Source organism: Micromonas commoda, chromosome 16 (assembly GCF_000090985.2).
Source record: "Micromonas commoda chromosome 16, complete sequence".
In the NCBI taxonomy this organism is placed as follows: Eukaryota; Viridiplantae; Chlorophyta; class Mamiellophyceae; order Mamiellales; family Mamiellaceae; genus Micromonas; species Micromonas commoda.
Window position 1 is genome coordinate 1 of NC_013053.1, and position 18,770 is coordinate 18,770.

The window sequence follows — 18,770 nt, forward strand, 5'->3', positions numbered from 1 at the left end:
CCCTAAACCCTAAACCCTAAACCCTAAACCCTAAACCCTAAACCCTAAACCCTAAACCCTAAACCCTAAACCCTAAACCCTAAACCCTAAACCCTAAACCCTAAACCCTAAACCCTAAACCCTAAACCCTAAACCCTAAACCCTAAACCCTAAACCCTAAACCCTAAACCCTAAACCCTAAACCCTAAACCCTAAACCCTAAACCCTAAACCCTAAACCCTAAACCCTAAACCCTAAACCCTAAACCCTAAACCCTAAACCCTAAACCCTAAACCCTAAACCCTAAACCCTAAACCCTAAACCCTAAACCCTAAACCCTAAACCCTAAACCCTAGACCCTAAACCCTAAACCCTAAACCCGAACCCTAGTGAATACCCTCAATGAACCCTACCCTAAAATAACCCTCAGGCAAACCCCCACATGAGGACGCGTGTTCGTTGTGCCGTCGCCGCGAGCGAGGAGAGACGACCGATGAGGCACTGTTGATATCGTGTTACTTACAATCTACTATCGCGCAACACGCCTACGCTGAGAAGTGCGCGATCACTCGTCCCATCACGCCATCACCCAGATACACACGGCAGCCCGCCGCTCTGAGCTCGCGTATCGCAGCCGGCACGCTTGTCAGCTCGTTGTTGTTGAGCCACAACCACTCCAGCGACGCGAGCTGCCAGATCTCCGCCGGCACGCTCGTCAGCTGATTGTAGCTGAGGTGCAACAACTTCAGCGACGCGAGCTGCCCGATCTCCGCCGGCACACTCGTCAGCTGGTTTCTCTCGAGGTTCAACCCATCCAGCGACGAGAGCTGCCCGATCTCCGCCGGCACGCTCGTCAGCTGATTGCGGCTGAGGATCAACCTCTTCAGCGACGCGAGCTGCCCGATCTCCGCCGGCACACTCGTCAGCTGGTTGCTCTCGAGGTTCAACCCCTCCAGCAACGTGAGCTGCCCGATCTCCGCCGGCACGCTTGCCAGCTGATTGCCTTGGAGGTGCAAGAACTTCAGCGACGCGAGCTGCCCGATCTCCGCCGGCACGCTCGTCAGCTGGTTGCTGTCGAGGCTCAACCCCTCCAGCAACGTGAGCTGCCCGATATCCGCCGGCACGCTCGTCAGCTGATTGCCGCCGAGCCCCAACTCCTTCAGCGACGTGAGCTGTCCAATCTCCGCCGGCAGGCTCGTCAGCTGATTTTCGTTGAGCCACAACGCCTCCAGCGCCGTGATCTGCCAAATCTCTGCCGGAACGCTCGTCAGCTGATTCCTGGCGAGGCTCAACCCCTCCAGCAACGTGAGCTGCCCGATCTCCGCCGGCAGGCTCGTCAGCTGATTGCGGCTGAGGTAAAACACCTCCAGCGACGCGAGCTGCCCGATCTCCGCCGGCACACTCGTCAGCTGATTGCTCTCGAGGTACAACACCTCCAGCGACGTGAGCTGCCCGATCTCCGCCGGCACACTCGTCAGCTGATTGCGGTCGAGGCGCAACTCCTCCAGCGACGTGAGCTGCCCGATCTCCGCCGGCACACTCGTCAGCTGATTGCGGCCGAGGTTCAACTTCCTCAGCGCGCTCAGGCGACCAAGCTCAGCCGGCACCGCTCCGGTCAGGCCAACGTCTTCCAACTCGAGCTCCACCACCCGGCCGTTTTCCAGCGTCACCCCTTCCCAGTGCTCTGCTGGCGATGCCTCCGGCCATCTCTCCTGCAGTTCGGGGCACATCGCACGCCATGCCCGGAGCACTCTGGCGTCATCCCTTTCCACCATGTGCGTCCCGTCATCCTTCGAAGGCTCCAGAAGCTCGCGACTGTCCCACCCGTCGGGCGTCGCGTCCGGGTGCTTGTCCAGCCAGTCCCGAACAATCTGTCTCACCACCCAGTTCGTCATCACCTTCGTGCTGCTCAGGGCGCGACGCGTGAGCGGGTCCTTGGCCCCGTTGCGCTCAAAGTGCGACAAGATGGAGCTCCTCTCGTACGTGTGTCCAGAGTCGACCACCATCACCGGGTCGCGGAACATGACTCGCGTGATGGGGCACAAGAGCACGTCGGGCTCGTCGTCCAGATCTGCGTCGGGAGACGAAAGGTCGCGTTGTGCACGCGCGGGTGGCAGCGGTCGCGCATCCGAGGTCGCGTTTCCGGGTGCCGGCGGCGATGAAGTGGACGTCTTGCGCCGCTTGGTGGGCGCCATCAAGAGAACGTGCTTTTGGGTTCGGCCCTGACTGCGCGCTCGGCTTTGCGCCTCGTCCAAACCCTTCGACACGAGATTTGCAAGAGTTAAGTCTCAAAATCAAGACGCGACACGACATTGACGCACGTTGTTCGCGTAGACGACAAAGCTACCAGCTAGCTAGTAATACAGCAGTCCGCCCTATCACGTGATCCCGGTGGGCACCAGGCTCCCTCCAACTCTGTCGACCGAGTACGTGATTCCCATCCTGTCGTCCATCGGGTCGCTGGAGATGCACCCGACGCCCCACCGCCTGGGTTTCAGCTCGAAATGTCGGAGCACGATTCCATGCGCAGCAACCCCGGGCGCATGACCTGCATCCTGATCGTGCAGCTGTCTCACACCGAAAGCGGAGGGGAACCACTTGTACCAGAGCCACTGCACCGGAGGGGCATCGTGGTTCCCATCCGCCGGGCACGACGCCAGCAGCAGGCAGTGCTCCCCTTCCCTGACCCCTAAGCTTCTCATACTTCCGCATGCGTCGGCGCATTCCCTGAGAGACGCTAGCGTCCTCGCCAGGCGCATCTCTCTCTCCCTGTTGTCCCCACCCTGCGCCGGCGCGAAAAAACTTGTCACGCCATCGACGACGATCAGCGTGGGAAGGTCCTCCGGTGGCAGCAGGTGCATGACGCTTCCCAACCTCCGAAGCTCGGCGTCGTTGTTTAGGTATTTCATCTGGATCCTGCCAGCGCCCTCCCCAAGGGTGGCGGCCCTCTGAAGCAGAGGCGGCCTGGTCTCTATCGCATCCCTCTTGCACACGAACAGAACCCTGGCGCCCGGATCCCTGTTGGCGACGCTCAGCGCATGCTGGAACAGCAGCGTTGTTTTGCCGCTCTCCTTTGGCCCGTAAACGAGGCAGTGGTTGCCTGGAGCTATAGGTGCTTCGGGACGCTCCACGTTGTCCACCTCGAAGAAGTCGACCGACTCCCAGTCCCTCAAGGGTTTCTCCATCGCCCGGCCGAGCGGTCGACGAGGACCCCAAACACCCGAACCCGACACGCGCCCGCGCGCCCCCGCCAGTGGTGGTCGTCGTGGCTACGAATTTGTAAACAAGATTTCTCCTCGTCAAGTCCACGAGGAGCTTTCTTTTCGGCACCCCAGCCAGACGAATCACTCTCGGCAGCACACCTCACGATGGAGCAGCCGGAGGCGACCACTTCATCGGAGGTGGGCCCCGCGAAACCCGCGGCGGTCCCTCCGAAACGGTTCGTCCGCAACCAGGTGCCGGAGAACATCATGAACGACCCGCAGCTGTCGGCCGCCATTTCCGTCCTCCCGTCCAACTACAGCTTCGAGGTGCAGAAGACGGTGTGGCGGCTCAGGCAGGCGAAGGTCAGGTCCCTCGCGCTGCAGTTCCCGGAGGGCCTGCTTCTGTACGCCACATCCTTGGCCGACATATTTCAAACCTTCGTGGACACCATCGAGGACGTGGTAATCCTCGGCGACGTGACGTACGGCGCGTGCTGCATCGACGACTACACCGCCGCCTCCCTGGGTTGCGATTTTCTCGTCCATTACGGGCACTCGTGTCTCGTTCCGGTGGATGTCACCGGCTTGCCGTGCCTCTACGTCTTCGTGGACATCAAGTTCGACGTCGCACACCTGGTGGAGTGCGTGAAGCACAACTTCGAGGCTGGATCGGACATCGCTCTCGCGGGAACCATCCAATTCGCATCCGCGGTGCAGGAGGTTCGCGAGACGCTCGCGAGGTCGGGGTTCCCGAGCCTGGAGGTACCGCAGTCCAAGCCCTTGTCGCCCGGTGAGGTGCTGGGGTGCACGGCGCCGGTGCTGAAGGAACGAAAAGACGCCATAGTGTTCGTCGCGGATGGACGGTTCCACCTCGAGGCCATCATGATTGCGAACCCGACGGTGCCGGCGTTTAGGTACGATCCGTATCAGAGGATTCTCACCAGGGAGGAGTACGCGCACGGCGAGATGAGACGGGTCAGGAGGGACATGGTGAACCGGGCGAGAGGGGCGAAGTCGTTCGGCATCGTGCTCGGGACGCTCGGCAGGCAAGGAAACCCCGCGATACTGGAGCATCTGGAGAAACGCATGAAGGAGAAGGGTATCCCGTACACGGTGTTTCTCATATCAGAGATGAACCCGCACAAGATGAGCTTGCTGAAGGGTGCGGATGCGTTCGTGCAGATTGCGTGCCCGCGATTGTCCATAGACTGGGGGGAGGATTTCACGAAACCGGTGTTGACTCCGTACGAGGCGGAGGTGTGCCTGGGTGGCGCGCAGCCGTGGTGGGAGCAGGAGGGCAAGGAACCGGGTGAGGAAAACACGCCGTACCCGATGGACTACTACGCGAAGGACGGCGGACCTTGGACGAGCTCGTACGTCAAATCGAAGCCGCCGAGGGCGGGGAGCAGGAGGAGAGACAAACCACCCGTCACAGTCGCCGTGGAAAGCTAGTAGTCTAGTTTGTTTAGAAAAATCTTCGACGTGTCCTAATCGAACCTCCTGCCGGCGACGCGCACGGCGTCCCAAACCTCGCGCATCTTCTCGTTCACGACAAACTTGTAATCGTCAAACTCGGCCCGAAGTCGCCTCGTCGCCTTGTCCACGTCAATCTGCCACTGTTTCTCCTCATCCTCGAGCGCGCGAGTCACGTGCTCCTTATACGCCCCCACCGCGTCGCCCCTCTCCTCCGTCACCTCGGAGAACAGGGCCTCAGCCTTGACGCGGTTAGAGTCCACATCCTTGCGCAGCGCTCTCATGCCATCCTCGCACCGAGTCTTGAACCGCTCGAAATCGTTTCGAAGCTCGGAAATGTCGGTGAACATATCGAGCAGCTGGCCGCTGTACGTGCTCGACTGGTCCGCCATCGCACGCTTGAGAACATCCACCTTGCCGGCGAGAACTTTTCGAGCCTTGGCGTCCTCCTCTTTCGCCGTCTCCACGCGCTCACGGACTGATTCCTCTTTTCTCGTCAGCGTCTCCATCGCATCCTTGCGTCGCCTCTCCAACTGCTGCGCGATATCCTCCCTGTGCGCGTCGATTTCCATTCTGAACGCCTCGCCCCTGCTCCTCGCGTCGAGCAAACCCCTCCTCAGCAGTTCCAGGTGTTGCCCGGATGCCCTGTGCGTGTGCGCCGCCATCTCCCCGCGCTCGACCCGCGCGGTGCATCCCAAGGGCTTAAACGCGCAATCCTCGCGAACCTTGACGCACGCAACCTCCAGGTGCCGCTTCACAGCCGTCCGCGAGAGCACCATACCGCATCCCTCCGGGCACAGCTCCTCGGCGGCGGTGCACCGCGTCAGCTCGTGGGACTGGAGCGACCTCGCGGAAACCAGCTTGTGACACCTTCGGCACTTGGCGGCGCGAGCAAACTCGCAGTGTTCCATCCTGTGTCGCTTGAGATCCACGCGTCGAACCACGGCGGTGCACTTCTTGGCCAACTCCGGATGTTCCCCGACAGTCACCAGCGCGCCCGCGACGTCTCCTTCCTCGGCATCCTCGACGGGTCTGCATATCGCGAGGTCCGCCTCGGCATCCGGCGCGTCACACGCCACCTCACCCATCGGGCACATGTCGAGATGCCGCTTCATCATAGGCCCGACGGATACCTGCGCGCCGCATCCGTTTGGACACAGTCTGGGTCTCACTCGACACTGGGACCCGTGCGCGGAAAGCCTCCGGAACGATCCGCGCCACCTGCATCCAAAATTTGCGAACGTGCAGTTCACGAGCCTGTTCTCGCACGTCGTCCTGTGGTGCGGCATGTCTCGCAACATGCAGTTGAAACCGCAAACCCTTCCGACGTCGCCCCTCGCGCCGAGTTTAGACGGGCGCATCGTCGCGCGCGGGTCCCCGTTTTCCTTGCCGATCTCGTCTTCGTCGTCGTCATCCTTCTCTTCCTCCTCCATGTCGCACAGGTCGCACATCAGCGGCTTGAACTCGCACGTCTCCCCGTGCCTGTCCAGGTCGCGCAGCGGTAAAGCCAACGAGCACGCGGTGTCGTCAAAGTCCTCGAACCTGACGAACACCTCCACCGCGCTCCTTCCCTCGCGACGCTTGATCCTCGCCGCCGCGGCCGCTTCATCCTCATCCAGGTCTACTTCCTCCTCGTCCTCTTGCTGCGCCTCCCTCAGCCCTAGCGCGTGCCTGCACAGCACCTTCAGATCTCCCAGCTTCACCTCGCTGAGCTCATCGGGGAGGTAGTCGTTGTGGTCCACGAACGCGCTGCACGAGAAGCACTTGCCCGTCTGTTTCACCACCTTACGCACACACTCCTCGCACACCGGGTGACCGCACGTCGCAATCTTGGGCGCGATGAACACGTCCCTGCACACCGGGCACAACAAGCCAGGAGGCACTTCGTCCACGAAAACGACGCGATCTCGCTTAGTGCTCTGGTAAAACACCGCATCCGTGCCCTTGACGCCGAGCTCCTTGAGCACCATGACGACGCGCGTTCACCCGCGATACGAAAAGGCGCCGAAAGTGAGTTACGAACGGGCGGCTGGTGTCGCGAGCACTCCTGGGCGCCCGCCGACCGCGCCCAGAGCTGTGCCGGGCAAATTTGAAACTCGTCGTCGTCAGGAGACACAGTGCCGACGCGGATACCATCTTATTCTTAGGGTTGGGCCATTGGGTCAGACGCGCGACACGCCTCCGCGACGAAGATGCCGAAGCGCAGCACCCAGACGTACTCGTCCGAGGATGCGCCTCAGACTGACGAAGACGTCATCACCGTGTATTACTGCAAGTACAGCGGCGACCCGGTCCTGATAACCGATGCGGTGTTGGGAAACCTTCCCAAGCGGCGGACCGATGGGGCTCGCGTGCTCGACACGGAGAAGTACACCGTGCGGCTGAAGGCCCAGCCGGAGGTGAAGGCGAAGCTGATCAAACGTGAGGGGGGCAAGCTGGAGAAGCAGTACAGGTACCTGATGGGCGACCTGCCGGTGTGCTACAAGAGCGAGCCGGAGGGGAAGTACCTGTACCTCATCGACGGCGCCCTTTCCGCGTTCAACTTTGGCAACACCGCAGGAGAGGGCGGGGAGACGCCGGTGCCGCCGTGCATCCAGCAGACGGCTTCGGGGATGATTCAGATCGCGATAGACGTCGAGGACAAGGCGAGGACCAAGGCGGTGTCCAAGATCACCGCGGACGAGGTCGGAGTCGCGCTCACCCTACCAGTCGGTCAGTGCGATGACGAGTTGCTGGAGTTCCTCGGCAAGGTGCTGCATCTCCGACTGCCGCAGATGTCGCTGCTGCGAGGTTGGAGCACGCGTTCCAAGCTGTTGATGGTGCAGGGTCTGAGCGCGACGCAGGTGTACGAGCGGCTGCACAAGTCGATGGAGGAGAACAGGAAACGAATCGAGCGACTCGTCAACCTACACTCCGCCGACAACAAGTGGTTGAACAAGCCGGAGGTTGAGAAGCTGGAGTCCATCGATCCGGAGCTGGCGAAGCAGGAGATTCGGGCCAAGGATGACATGGACGCGTACGATAAGTTCAGGGTCAAGGGCGGGGCGGCGCAGCACAGAGATCCGTTCGCGCAGAAGGAGTCGGGACCCACGAACATTTACAAGACCCAGAGCAAAACCGCGGGTTCCAACTGGAACGACACCAAAATCTAGCTAGATAGAAATGTTAGCGCACGCGACATCATGTATGGTAGTAGCCACGAGTGATAGCAATCCCTTAACGCTCACTATCGCACCAGCTCCCCCGCGCCAGCGTTCTTGAGCGCTTCGTGTAACTTTGACCAAACCGCGTAGTTTCCGTCGTGAACGGATGCGTTTGCGTCGTTTGGAGTCACCACCCCGTCTACCGAACCAACCTGGCCTCCTGGGAAGTATCCGTCCGGTGGCAAATCCCCGTCGGCGCCTTCCCACAGCCGCAGGTACCTGAACGCCCCTGCCGCGCATCCCCTCGCCGCGACGGAGGCTGCGTCGGATGTCGGCGCAATCGGTCGACGGAGGACATCCGCGATGGTTGACGTCCATAGCTTTGACCGAGCTCCGCCACCCACCATCGGAAGCGGCTCATCGATCACTCCCGTCGTCGTTTCCATCCCGAGTGAGTTTGAGAGCGTCCTGTAGTTGTACGCCACGCCCTCGAGCACCGCGCGGCACATCGTCCCGGTTGTCGTCGCGGGCGATAAGTTGACGAGCGCTCCCCTCGCGGTGGGATCCGTAAACGGTGATCTTTCGCCGTTCAGGTGAGGGAGATATAGCACGCCGTCGCTCCCGGGTTTTGCATCATTCGCTCTCGCGTCCAGGTCCTTCGCCGAGTTGCTTCCCTTCGGCAGTAGCGTCTTTCGTGCCCACTCCACGTTACCCCCCGCCGTGACCATGCTGGCGGCGACTATCGCCAACGACGGATCCGGATGAAGAAGGCGGAACACGCCATCACCCACGTACCTATCCTCCGTCCCATCGACGCTGAGGATGTCCGACCACGGCACGCATCTCGCGATCCAACCGCTCGTCCCGAGGTACACGTAGGATGCGCCTGAGCTCGCGCCTATCCCCACGGCTCCCACGGTTGTGCTCGCCAGGTCGCCGACGCCGTGAAACACCGGCACGCCGACGAGGGACGCGGGAAGGTTCAAACCTTGAACCGTCGACCTCGATACCTCGCCGATGGGCGCGGGCGACGCACCGTTCACCAGCCGCGGCAACAGGCTGGGATCCACGCCGTCGAACGCCCCGATCGACTCAACCGCCCAGGTAGGTTCCGGCGGCATCGTCCCGGCGCGCGACAGCCTCGGCGGGGTAAGCAAACCGGTGGTGGATGCCGTCGTGGGATCGCACGCGCACGCCTCGTCATCGCCGCCGCACAGCGCGTATGCCACGTAGCTGTGCGCACCGAGCAGAAGCCTCGTCGACTTGCGCAGCGTCTCGCCGTCGTTGCGAGCGAGCCACAGCCACTTGCAGAGGCAAGCCGCGGCACCCTTAAAGTTGGCGAGCTTCGCCTCCGCGCTCGAGCCGTCCATGGCGAGCTTCTCGGCGATATCATCCGCCTCCCTCATCGCCCTGACGTCGGAGTACAGCAGGCATGACCTGAGCGACCGACCATCGCTCACCGGGCACACGTTTTGCATCTGGCCGCTCAACGCGATGCCCGCGGGTGACGCGTCGGTACCGAGCGGGTCGAGCAGGTCGTGCGACGCTTCGATGAAGGCGTCCAACCACTCGCCAGGTTGCTGCTCGATCGCTCCGCTGAGACCAGACTCGCCGCTCGTCGTGCCAGTCGCGTACGCGCGTTCCGTGGAGGCGATCGCCGTGCCGTCGGGCGCGAGGAGCATCGCCTTCAATGCGGTGGTCCCAACATCGACGCTCAACACGCAGGTATCGATCGAGGAGGCGGAGGAGGCGAAAGCCGAGAGTTTGGTGATCCTCCGCCTGGCGATGCGACCACGGGGCACGGGCCGTCTCGCTCTCGCCGGCGGCGAGCACATCGCGGAACTCATCGCGCAGAATGCCCACCGTCGCGCACAGGGTTGTGAACAAGGTGCCCACTATCGCGAGCTGATGACGACACAACGACGGGCGCAGATGGTCGGCCTGACAGGCCGCCAGGTTGCGGGCGCGTTCGCCGCGCTCGGCCTCGCGATCGGCATCTTCTGGCCCGTCCCGAACCCCCACGCCGAAGCGAACCGGAGCGGAATGGCGTGTCCACTCGGGTACGGAGGCGAGAAGCCGGCTGCGACGACGAAGACTACGGCGAGAGATCCCCACGCCGCTTGGTTTCGCAGGTACGGCGGAGGCCTAAACGCCAGGGTTTACACGAACGCATCGTTTTGGACAGGCGATGCGGGCGTACCGTGGGTGCAGGCGATCGCGGTGACCGAAGCCGGCCGCGTGTTGGCGATTGGTAACCTTCCCACCGTCACCAAGGCGGCGGGGCCGGACGCCCCGGTTCACCATCTCGGGGGCGAGAATGGGGACTTCGTCGTCCCGGGTCTCTTTGACACGCACCTGCACCTCGTGTCGGGCGGGTTCAGGCTCGCGGAGCTGAATCTCGCGGATGTCAAGACCAGGGACGAGTTCGTAGCGCGCGTCGCCGCCGCGGCGAAAGGACTCGACGCGGACCAGTGGCTGGTGGGCGGCGGATACGGTTCGGAGTTACACGAGGATCCCACCGCGGAGTGGTTCGATCACCCTTCAATCCCAAAGACGCTCAAGGCGTGGCTGCTGAGGGCCGACGCGCACACCGGCGTCGCATCGCGCGAGGCGCTGAGGGTGAGCGGAATCGACGCATCCACGCCTGATCCGGTTGGCGGTTTGATCGTCAGGGAACCGGCGGATGGGAAAACGCCAAACGGGATCCTCCGCGATAACGCAATCGGACTGGTCACCGCCGCGAGACCCGCGAAATCGGAGAATGAACGACGCGAGGCGTTCAAACGCGCGTTCGATCACTTGCTCTCCGTGGGCGTCACGTCGGTTTGCGACTTTGGCGACGTAGATCACCTCGCCGGGTCGCACGTGACCGGCGCCGCCGAGCGAGTTTGGAAAGATTTGGACATTTTACGCGCCATGGACGACGCCGGCGAGCTCCCCATACGCGTTTCGCACTATCCTCCGTTAGCGGACTGGGAACGCGTCGCGGAGATTGACTTCAGGGACCGAATGTTCAGGGACGTCAAGAGCGACGACGCCAGGTACGAGACGTACGGCGACCGAACCAGGCTCAGGTTGGCCGGAGTCAAGGCGTTCCTGGACGGTTCTCTCGGCGCTCGAACCGCTTTGATGCGCGAGCCCTACGAGGATGACGGCGATAATAAAGGCGTGGCGGTGTGCGATTTGGACGAGTTCAAAAAGCGTGCGGTGGCGGCTGACGCCGCGAATCTTCAGGTTGCGGTGCACGCCATAGGCGACGCGGCTGTCGACGTCGCGCTGGACGCGGCGGAAGCCATGAAAGATCTGAACGGGAACAGGGATCGACGTTTCCGGATCGAGCACGCCCAACACCTGGGCGCACCGATCGAATCGCAGCCTAAGCGCATCGCGATGGCTGGGGCTGTGTCGTCCGTCCAACCTGAGTTCATGAGGCTGGACAGGAACCTCGCGGTTAAGCGGCTCGGTCGCGATAGGGCGGCGAGATCATACGCTTTTAGGTCATTACTCGCGAGCGGTGTTCCTCTGTCCGGGGGAAGCGACTGGCCCATCGTCGATGCAGATCCCCTCGCCGCCATGGACGTCGCGGTGAGCAGGAATGTCGGCGGCGACGACTTCGATGACTCTGCGGATGGGGTGTGGGAGGCGTCCGAGAAGCTCACGCCGCAACAGGCGTTGACCATGTACACCACAGGCGCGGCACACGTGGCTCTCATGAGCGGTCAAGTCGGGACTTTATGGCGAGGAGCACACGCCGACTTTACTGTGCTCGATAGGAGCCCAGAAGACCTTGGTTCGACAAAGCCGCCAAAGGTTGTCTCAACGTTCGTCGCGGGTAAATGCGCTTGGGGCCGATGCAAGCGGGATTAGTTAGGTTTCGATAATGTTACAAACGAGGGGCGTTCGGGCGGATACTACTCTACAATCACTCGAACAGCTTGAGGTACCCGGGTTTCCTGCCGAACCCGGGGTTGTTCTTGACGCCCGGCTCGGGAGCTTCGTACACCTTCTTGAGGTCCGGCAGCCTGTCAAACACCGGTCCGTACCTCTTCTCCACGAGCGCCTCCCACTTCTCGATGTCTTTCTTCGTGGGGTTTTTGGGCACCGGGGGCAGGTCCTTGATGTTGCCCAGGTAGTACGCCGCCTTGACCCTGTCTGGGTTGTCCCTCATCCGCACGGTGACGAACATCCCGCCGTCCGCCTGGATCTGGAGCCCGTTTTTGTTATCCGCCGTGACGCTCTTGGTGCGCGGGTTGTACTTGTACACCACGCCGTCCTTGACCATGGCGTTGTACCCGCTCTCCCTGTTATAAATCTCAAACAGCAGGTTCGACCTTCCCTTGTCCAAGAACCCCGGATTCGTCACCGCCAACACGAGCGCCGCGGCGATGATGGCCGCCGGGGTGGTGAGCTTCTGGAGCAGCGAACCGCCGCCTCTGGGCGCCGGGGGCGGTCCGCCGGGAGGACGTCCGCCCGGGGGAGGGCGCATCGGGGCGGGCGGAAACGCGGGAGGCTGTCTGGCCTTCAGCGGATCCGAGGCGGTCTCGCGCTCGTAGGACGCCTGGACGATGAGGCGGCCACCGCGTGGAACTCGCGACGATGACGGAACTTTCCCTCGCAGCCGCCGCCCGATGATTGCGGTGGAGGAGGTCGCGAGAACCGGGGTGTCGGCGCGCCGGGGGACGGCGCCGGGCCTCGCGATGGCTACGCGTGGCATCACTGAGACGTGCATCGTCGGCGTCGGTCGATTCAGACGGTGCTTGCCTTGCCCGTGCGCCGTCGGATGTGGTGAGGACCCCTAACGAGAATCTCGCCGCGCTGACTGGGCTCCGTCGTCAACCTGACCACCTGACAGCCAAAACTCGGGCGAGTTTTTTGAAACGGTGCACGGGGGCCCGTCAGGCTACGGCGCGCGAGCCGCGATCACCGCACCGCGGACCGGCGGGGTCGCGTCTCGAGATGCTGGGCCAGATTTTCGCCGTCGTGTCGGCGTGCGGCTTGTTCGTGGGCGGTCACCAGTTCCTGAAGCACTACTTGTGCAAGGGCACCCATCACGAGATCGACTCCTTGGTCACCACGCTGTTTTCCGCCTCCTTCTCCCTCTCCTCCGGCCTGCTGCTGCTGGTGCTGTACGAGATATTGGGCATCGTCGACGAGAACTTCCTGAGGGCGCACTGGAGGTTCAACCTGTGGTGCGTCGTCGCGCTGCTGGTGTTGGTCCTCCCGTTCCTGCACATACACAAGTTCGCGAGGGCCACGGTGGGAATGACGCGGGTCGCGTCGTTCCTAGCCTCCGTCGTGGTGCACGCCGCGGCGCTGTACGCCTTCTACAGGCTAGGCGACGGCGCGTCCAGCACGTTCGCGGACATGTTGACGGCGGAGCAGGCGGTGAAGAGGGTCGGGACCATCGGCGTGGTGCTCCTCGCGGTGCTCTCGGGGTTCGGGGCTGTCAACTTTCCGTACACCACGCTGAGCCTCTTCGCGCGGCACGTGGGCGACGCCGAGACGGCGGCGCTGGAACGCAGGCTGGTGCAGGCGACGGAGACTGTCGTGCAACGGAAGAAGAAGGAGGTGTTGCTGCGCATCGAGCTCAGGGAGGCGAGTGGGAACGACCGCGTTTTGTCAGGGGGCGACGCGGGCCAGGCGGCTACGTGGGGAGGATACCTCGGGGGGTTGTGGCGACGCAGGCCGGGTCGCGCGAGCGGACTCGTCCAGAGGCTGGCTCTGCTCGAGTCGGAGATTCAGGCCATGGAGCAGGTGTGCAGGTCGCTCTTCTCCGAGCTGCACGAGGTCAAGACGGCGCGTGGGCGGGCGGTGGAGTCCAGGACCGCGTGGGGTAAGGTGAAGAACGCCGCGGGCATCGCGATGGCGGCGGTTTGCGCGTGGCGGGTGGTGACCGGTTTGTACCACCTCGTGTTCAAACGGCAGCTGCGGACGGATCCGATCACCGCCGCCCTGTCGGTGCTCATCACCACAAAGACCAAGGTGGACTACGTGGACCCCAAGGTTCTCAGCCAGTACCTGTCCCTGCTGTTCATCGGGTTCCTCGTGGCCAACTCGATGCGAAACTTTGTGTACGCGCTGAACCGGCTCTTCTTCGCCGTGGGCGGCGGCGGCGGGGGAACGTCCACGTTTTTGGTGCTGTTCGTCGCTGAGATGCAGGGCCTGTACTTTTTGTCCTCGGTGCTGCTCATACGAAACTCGCTGCCGGACAGGTACAGGGGATTCATCGACGAGGCCATGGGCGCGGACAACCTGGAGTTCTCCTTTTACCAGAACTTCTACGACTTGATCTTCTTGACGTCTAGTTTGCTCACTTGCATGCTCCTGTGGGCTTCGCGTTCGGTGGCTAGCGGAGGTGAGCACGGCGGCGGTTCCAAGTACGACGTGTCGCACAGGACCAGTCTGCTCTGCGGGGTTGGGGCCACGACGGATGAGGACCTGCAGATTAAGCAAAAGATATAGCCCTTTTTGATCAAGCGACAACCGCGGATGAGTCACCAAAATCGCTTCCGGGTTTCCGCCGACGATCGGATCGCTCGACTCCATCTCGTCGGCGCACGTCCACCGCAGCCGAAAAAAACACACCGACTCGTCCATCACCATGGCTGAGCTCAAGTTCGAGACCCTGCAGGTCCACGCCGGCCAGCAGCCGGATCCCACCACCAACAGCCGCGCGATGCCTATCTACGCAACAACCTCGTACACCTTCAACGACAGCAAGCACGGCGCCGATCTGTTCGGTCTCCGCGCGTTCGGCAACATCTACTCGAGGATCATGGTGCGCGCCCGACGTCATCGGCCCCTGTGGAACTCACCGCGACACGCCGACCTTCTTTTTCCCCGCGTCACCACCCCGACAACGCCTCCTTCCGCCCCCCACGGAAGAATGCTGACGATCCTACTCCGTTGATGTCATAATCCGCGATCGACGACAGAACCCCACCAACGACGTGTTCGAGAAGCGCATCTCCGCGCTCGAGGGCGGCGTGGGCGCCGTCGCCGTGTCCTCCGGAATGTCCGCGCAGTTCCTCGCCATCACCACCATCTGTCAGCAGGGCGACAACATCGTGTCCACCCCGTCCCTGTACGGCGGCACCTACAACCAGTTCAAGGTGACCCTCCCCAGGCTCGGCATCAACGTCAAGTTCGCCAAGGACGACGAGCCCGCGTCGTTCGAGTCCCTCATCGACTCCCACACCAAGGCCCTCTACGTGGAGACCATCGGTAACCCCCGCTTCTCCGTCCCGGACTTCCGCGCGCTCAAGGCCATCGCGTCCAAGCACGGCATCCCGCTCATCTGCGACAACACATTCGGCGGCGGCGGGTACGTGTGCCAACCCCTCAGGCACGGCGCCGACATCGTCGTCGAGTCCGCCACCAAGTGGATCGGCGGCCACGGGACCACCGTCGGCGGCGTGATCGTCGACGGCGGAACCATGAACTGGAACAACGGCAAGCACCCCATCTTCACCGAGCCGTCGCCCGGGTACCACGGCCTCAGGTTCTGGGACACCTTCGGACCCACCGGCGTTTTGGGCGTCAACGTCGCGTTCATCATGCGCTGCCGCGTCGAGGGACTCCGCGATATCGGCATGTGCCAGAACCCGTTCGGATCTTTCAACTTCCTCCTCGGCCTGGAGACGCTCAGCCTCCGCATGGAGCGCCACTGCGGGAACACGATGGCGCTCGCCAGGTACCTCCAGTCGCACCCCATGGTGTCCTGGGTCAACTACCCGGGTCTCAGCGACCACCCCTTCCACCGCAAGGCGAACGAATACTTCCGCAAGGACTGCTACGGCGCGGTGCTCACCTTCGGCGTCAAGGGTGGCCTCGGCCCCGGCACCAAGTTCATCGACTCCCTCCGCCTGGCGTCGCAACTCGCCAACGTCGGCGACGCCAAGACTCTGGTGATCCACCCGGCGTCCACCACCCACGAGCAGCTCACGGAGGCGGAGCAGAAGGCATCGGGCGTGAGCCAGGACATGATCCGCGTCTCCGTCGGCATCGAGCACATAGACGACATCGTCGCCGACTTTGCGCAGGCTCTCGAGGAGGCGAGAAACGCGCATTAATTAACGTTAGGCGGCGGAGAGGCGAGATGGGTTGAACACGGTACACCTTCGTTTTTATTATCAACGCGGGTCTCACTTCATAAGTTATCTAAGCTTCGCTCGTAGCTCGCGCCACCTCGTCATCACATCCTGATGACGTGATCTTCCTCGTCTCCATCCTCCTCATACGCCACGGCTGACACTGAACATATAAACAGGCTTTTCTCGTCGTCAGTGCTCCATAATCTTACACAGGGTATTGAAAACGCGTCATCCGTAGGGTCTTTCCTCCACAGACACGCGCGGCGGCAATACACAAAACACAAAAGTGCAGCGGGAAAGAGAAAAAAACAAAACCTGATTCGTTCGCGCGTGAACTCATCTCGTCGGTGATGTCAATCAATCTCGGGCCCCCTTCTCGGGCTCCTGCCCGCCTGGCACACGCCCCTCGGCGGTGCCCTGTACACCTAGTCCCATCAGGCGGCGGCGATGCTGGAATCGTTGAAGGACTCCAGCACCCACTTGGGCAAATGTCCGCTTCCCAGTCGAGACATCTCCCTGTCGGCACCGCCAAACACCGGCGACCCCGCCATCGCCGCCTTGGCCTCATCCTTCCACGACGACGCGCGCATCAACGCCTCGGTCGGCTCCTTGAGTGGGCTCGGCCTTTCGAACACCTCGGGCGCCGGGTTGGCGGTGGGGTACCAGAGCAGGCAGCTTCCCGCGGTCGCCTCCTCCATGTCGTACTCGGGCCTCGTCATCGGCAGGGGCACGAACGCCTCGGCATCCGCCGTCACGGCGCCGCCGCACACGTCCATCCTCCTGCGGTACGACTCCATCGCCAGCGAACGCGCCATGTGCTCGTACGTCTCGCCGCCCAGACCGCTTCCGCCGTACTTTGGCACCACGTACGACACGCCGTGGCCCATCATCATGGGTGCCGCGGCGTCGTACTCGTCCTCCATCATCTCAGCCACCGCGTCCACGTCCAAGCCGGCGTCCATCCTCGGCGGTCCCGCAATCGCAGCCTCTCGCGCAGCCTCTCGCGCGGCAGCCTCTCGCTCCCTCTTCCTCGCCTTCGAGCTCGCGTTCTGGCCCGATGCGTTACGCCCGGCCACGGCCCCGCCGCTCAGGCCGCTGCCGCTGCGCGTGGGCGCACCGCTGTTGATGCTCCCGGAGGATGTCCTCGCCTGCGGAACCGGACCGGCGGCACCCTTCAGCGTGCTGCGAAGCGCGTAGGTGGAGGGCGCGATGCGCACAAAGGTGGTGTCCTGGGAGAGCGCGGCGGTGACGGAGTTGTTCGGGGTCTTGCACGTGCCCCAGCTGTACAGCCTGTTGGAAAAAAAAGTCCGAAAAGGGGGTTCCGGTGAGTCGCGGTACCGAGACGATGTGGAAAATTCTAAATCAGGCAAAGGGGTAAGAAACTGTTGATTTTTTGTTCAGGCAAAGGCGGTTGCGTCGCGAGCCGATCGCGATGGAGAGGGGACTCACCCTTGCTTGGTCGCCGCGTCGACGATGGCGGCGACGGTCATGCCGCCGGCCCCCGACGCCGCGAGGAGGACGTAGGCGCTGTTCTTGATGGTGCCAGCCTCGTACCCGAGCGCCGCAGCCTCAGCTGACCACGCGGCGCGAGCCTTCTTGTCCACCCCCCGCAGCGCCGGGTTGTTGTTGCCACCCTCCGAGCCGCTCGAGTCACCCGGCCTCGCCAACTTGGCGGGAGTGCCGCCTGAGTTGGTGGTGGCGGGGGTGTTGGGACCGGGCGTGTGCGTGCCGTCCTCGGTGTCGTGCTTGGAGTCGGTGCGCTGACGCTTCGTCGCGGGGGGATTAACCCACGCGGGGTCGCTCGGCGCCGCGGCCCCCTTGTGATTCTTCATGTTGTTCGATGCGTACGCCGAGTTGACGTTGCGCGACGAGTGTCTCGGCGCGGGGACGTCGGAATTGGCCATGTTCGCAATCTGCGTCGGGTTATCGGTGGTTTTGATCGTCAGCGTGGAGCTCATCGCGCATCGACGGTCGGGAGAGCGGGTCGTCGCCAGTTTACGCGCGTCGCTCTGACCGGGAAAAGTGACGATAAAGGTCGTGAAAACGCACGGAACGACCTCGAGATTCGCGAGTCGTGACAGGACCGCACCGCACCGGGGAGCAGTGAGGAAAATGTCAATTTTTCCCCGCGAGCGCCCGCGTGGAGAAAAAATTATTGCGACGGATTCTGTAACAATACGCATACAGATTTTCACCCAAAAAAAACCGGGGGCGGGAAGAGTTGGCTCGGGGTGACACCGGCCCCGGAAACGGGCCCTGGAGCACCGCGCGACCGTCAACCCCGCGGGTTTCCACGCTTCGAACGGGTTCACGGGAGATGAGGACTCACCTGACGCGTTGATACGAAGCGCCTGTGTGTTCAATCGCCGATTGGGACGCTAGGTGACGATGGGGGGTCTCCCGAGAAAACTTCTGCGAGCAGTCGAGATGGCGAGAGGGGTAGAGGTCAGCAAAGTCGAAATGCGGCCTGAACGGGTGCGTCGAACCGGTCGATACGAGCGAGATCCGGATAAAACCGCCTCGGAAACTCGGATTCGCCGAGTTTCGGCGTGGCGCGCGGTCGCGTCGGGGCGCGCGCGTCGTTTTCGGAACTCCGAAAAGCGTGTAAAATGACGCTGATAGCTCGTAGCACGGCGAAGAGTTGCCTTCCCGGACGATCCCGAGCGCGGGGCACGCGACGCGAGGAAACGCGCGAACCGCCCGCCGGCCGGTCGAATGTACCGACAGTCTCACCTTTCAAAGTTCGGTGCGCCGATCGACTCACTCGAGGAGCGACGCGCGCGCGTCTTCTCCTGCGCTGTGAAGTGGAGCCCGCTCCGGAGCAGTTACGCCCCTGGTATCGACCATTCCTAGATTTTTCGTGACGGGTTTTTCGTGTA

At 62.6% G+C, this 18,770-nt stretch overlaps 10 protein-coding genes across 10 annotated transcripts; 5 read left to right on the plus strand and 5 right to left on the minus strand.

The window, feature by feature from the left end:
- Positions 1-524: 524 nt before the first annotated feature.
- Positions 525-1,709, minus strand: MICPUN_88873 (predicted protein; the record flags this gene model as incomplete). The annotated part of the gene is made up of 1 exon (XM_002506739.1): positions 525-1,709. One exon carries the CDS (start codon positions 1,707-1,709, stop codon positions 525-527), a length of 1,185 nt encoding a protein of 394 aa, XP_002506785.1.
- A 648-nt stretch (positions 1,710-2,357) lies between these two features.
- Positions 2,358-3,164, minus strand: MICPUN_64641 (predicted protein; the record flags this gene model as incomplete). The annotated part of the gene is made up of 1 exon (XM_002506740.1): positions 2,358-3,164. The coding sequence occupies one exon, from the start codon at positions 3,162-3,164 to the stop codon at positions 2,358-2,360; it is 807 nt and encodes a 268-aa protein (XP_002506786.1).
- Positions 3,165-3,347: 183 nt separating this feature from the next.
- On the plus strand, positions 3,348-4,637 carry MICPUN_89023 (predicted protein; the record flags this gene model as incomplete). Its single annotated transcript, XM_002506587.1, has 1 exon — positions 3,348-4,637. One exon carries the CDS (start codon positions 3,348-3,350, stop codon positions 4,632-4,634), a length of 1,287 nt encoding a protein of 428 aa, XP_002506633.1. The 3' UTR covers positions 4,635-4,637.
- Positions 4,638-4,728: 91 nt separating this feature from the next.
- Positions 4,729-6,625, minus strand: MICPUN_64643 (predicted protein; the record flags this gene model as incomplete). Its single annotated transcript, XM_002506741.1, has 2 exons — positions 4,729-4,753; positions 4,800-6,625. 2 exons carry the CDS (start codon positions 6,623-6,625, stop codon positions 4,729-4,731), a joined length of 1,851 nt encoding a protein of 616 aa, XP_002506787.1.
- Positions 6,626-6,822: 197 nt separating this feature from the next.
- On the plus strand, positions 6,823-7,849 carry MICPUN_109604 (predicted protein). Its single transcript, XM_002506588.1, has one exon. It carries the CDS (start codon positions 6,848-6,850, stop codon positions 7,805-7,807), a length of 960 nt encoding a protein of 319 aa, XP_002506634.1. The 5' UTR covers positions 6,823-6,847; the 3' UTR covers positions 7,808-7,849.
- Positions 7,850-7,881: 32 nt separating this feature from the next.
- MICPUN_64645 (predicted protein) lies at positions 7,882-9,645 on the minus strand (the record flags this gene model as incomplete). Its single annotated transcript, XM_002506742.1, has 1 exon — positions 7,882-9,645. One exon carries the CDS (start codon positions 9,643-9,645, stop codon positions 7,882-7,884), a length of 1,764 nt encoding a protein of 587 aa, XP_002506788.1.
- Positions 9,646-9,706: 61 nt separating this feature from the next.
- MICPUN_64646 (predicted protein) lies at positions 9,707-11,665 on the plus strand (the record flags this gene model as incomplete). The annotated part of the gene is made up of 1 exon (XM_002506589.1): positions 9,707-11,665. One exon carries the CDS (start codon positions 9,707-9,709, stop codon positions 11,663-11,665), a length of 1,959 nt encoding a protein of 652 aa, XP_002506635.1.
- A 1,399-nt stretch (positions 11,666-13,064) lies between these two features.
- Positions 13,065-14,286, plus strand: MICPUN_109606 (predicted protein). Its single transcript, XM_002506590.1, has one exon. It carries the CDS (start codon positions 13,163-13,165, stop codon positions 14,258-14,260), a length of 1,098 nt encoding a protein of 365 aa, XP_002506636.1. The 5' UTR covers positions 13,065-13,162; the 3' UTR covers positions 14,261-14,286.
- Positions 14,287-14,399: 113 nt separating this feature from the next.
- Positions 14,400-15,953, plus strand: MICPUN_64649 (predicted protein; the record flags this gene model as incomplete). The annotated part of the gene is made up of 2 exons (XM_002506591.1): positions 14,400-14,576; positions 14,734-15,953. 2 exons carry the CDS (start codon positions 14,400-14,402, stop codon positions 15,868-15,870), a joined length of 1,314 nt encoding a protein of 437 aa, XP_002506637.1. The 3' UTR covers positions 15,871-15,953.
- On the minus strand, positions 15,904-17,849 carry MICPUN_64650 (predicted protein; the record flags this gene model as incomplete). Its single annotated transcript, XM_002506743.1, has 2 exons — positions 15,904-17,181; positions 17,341-17,849. 2 exons carry the CDS (start codon positions 17,847-17,849, stop codon positions 16,326-16,328), a joined length of 1,365 nt encoding a protein of 454 aa, XP_002506789.1. The 3' UTR covers positions 15,904-16,325.
- Between the last annotated feature and the right edge of the window lie 921 nt (positions 17,850-18,770).

Excerpts from the sequence above, each read along its gene's own strand:
- MICPUN_109604 (XM_002506588.1), top strand. The coding sequence starts at position 6,848 with ATGCCGAAGCGCAGCACCCAGACGTACTCGTCCGAGGATGCGCCTCAG.
- MICPUN_109606 (XM_002506590.1), top strand. The coding sequence starts at position 13,163 with ATGTTGACGGCGGAGCAGGCGGTGAAGAGGGTCGGGACCATCGGCGTG.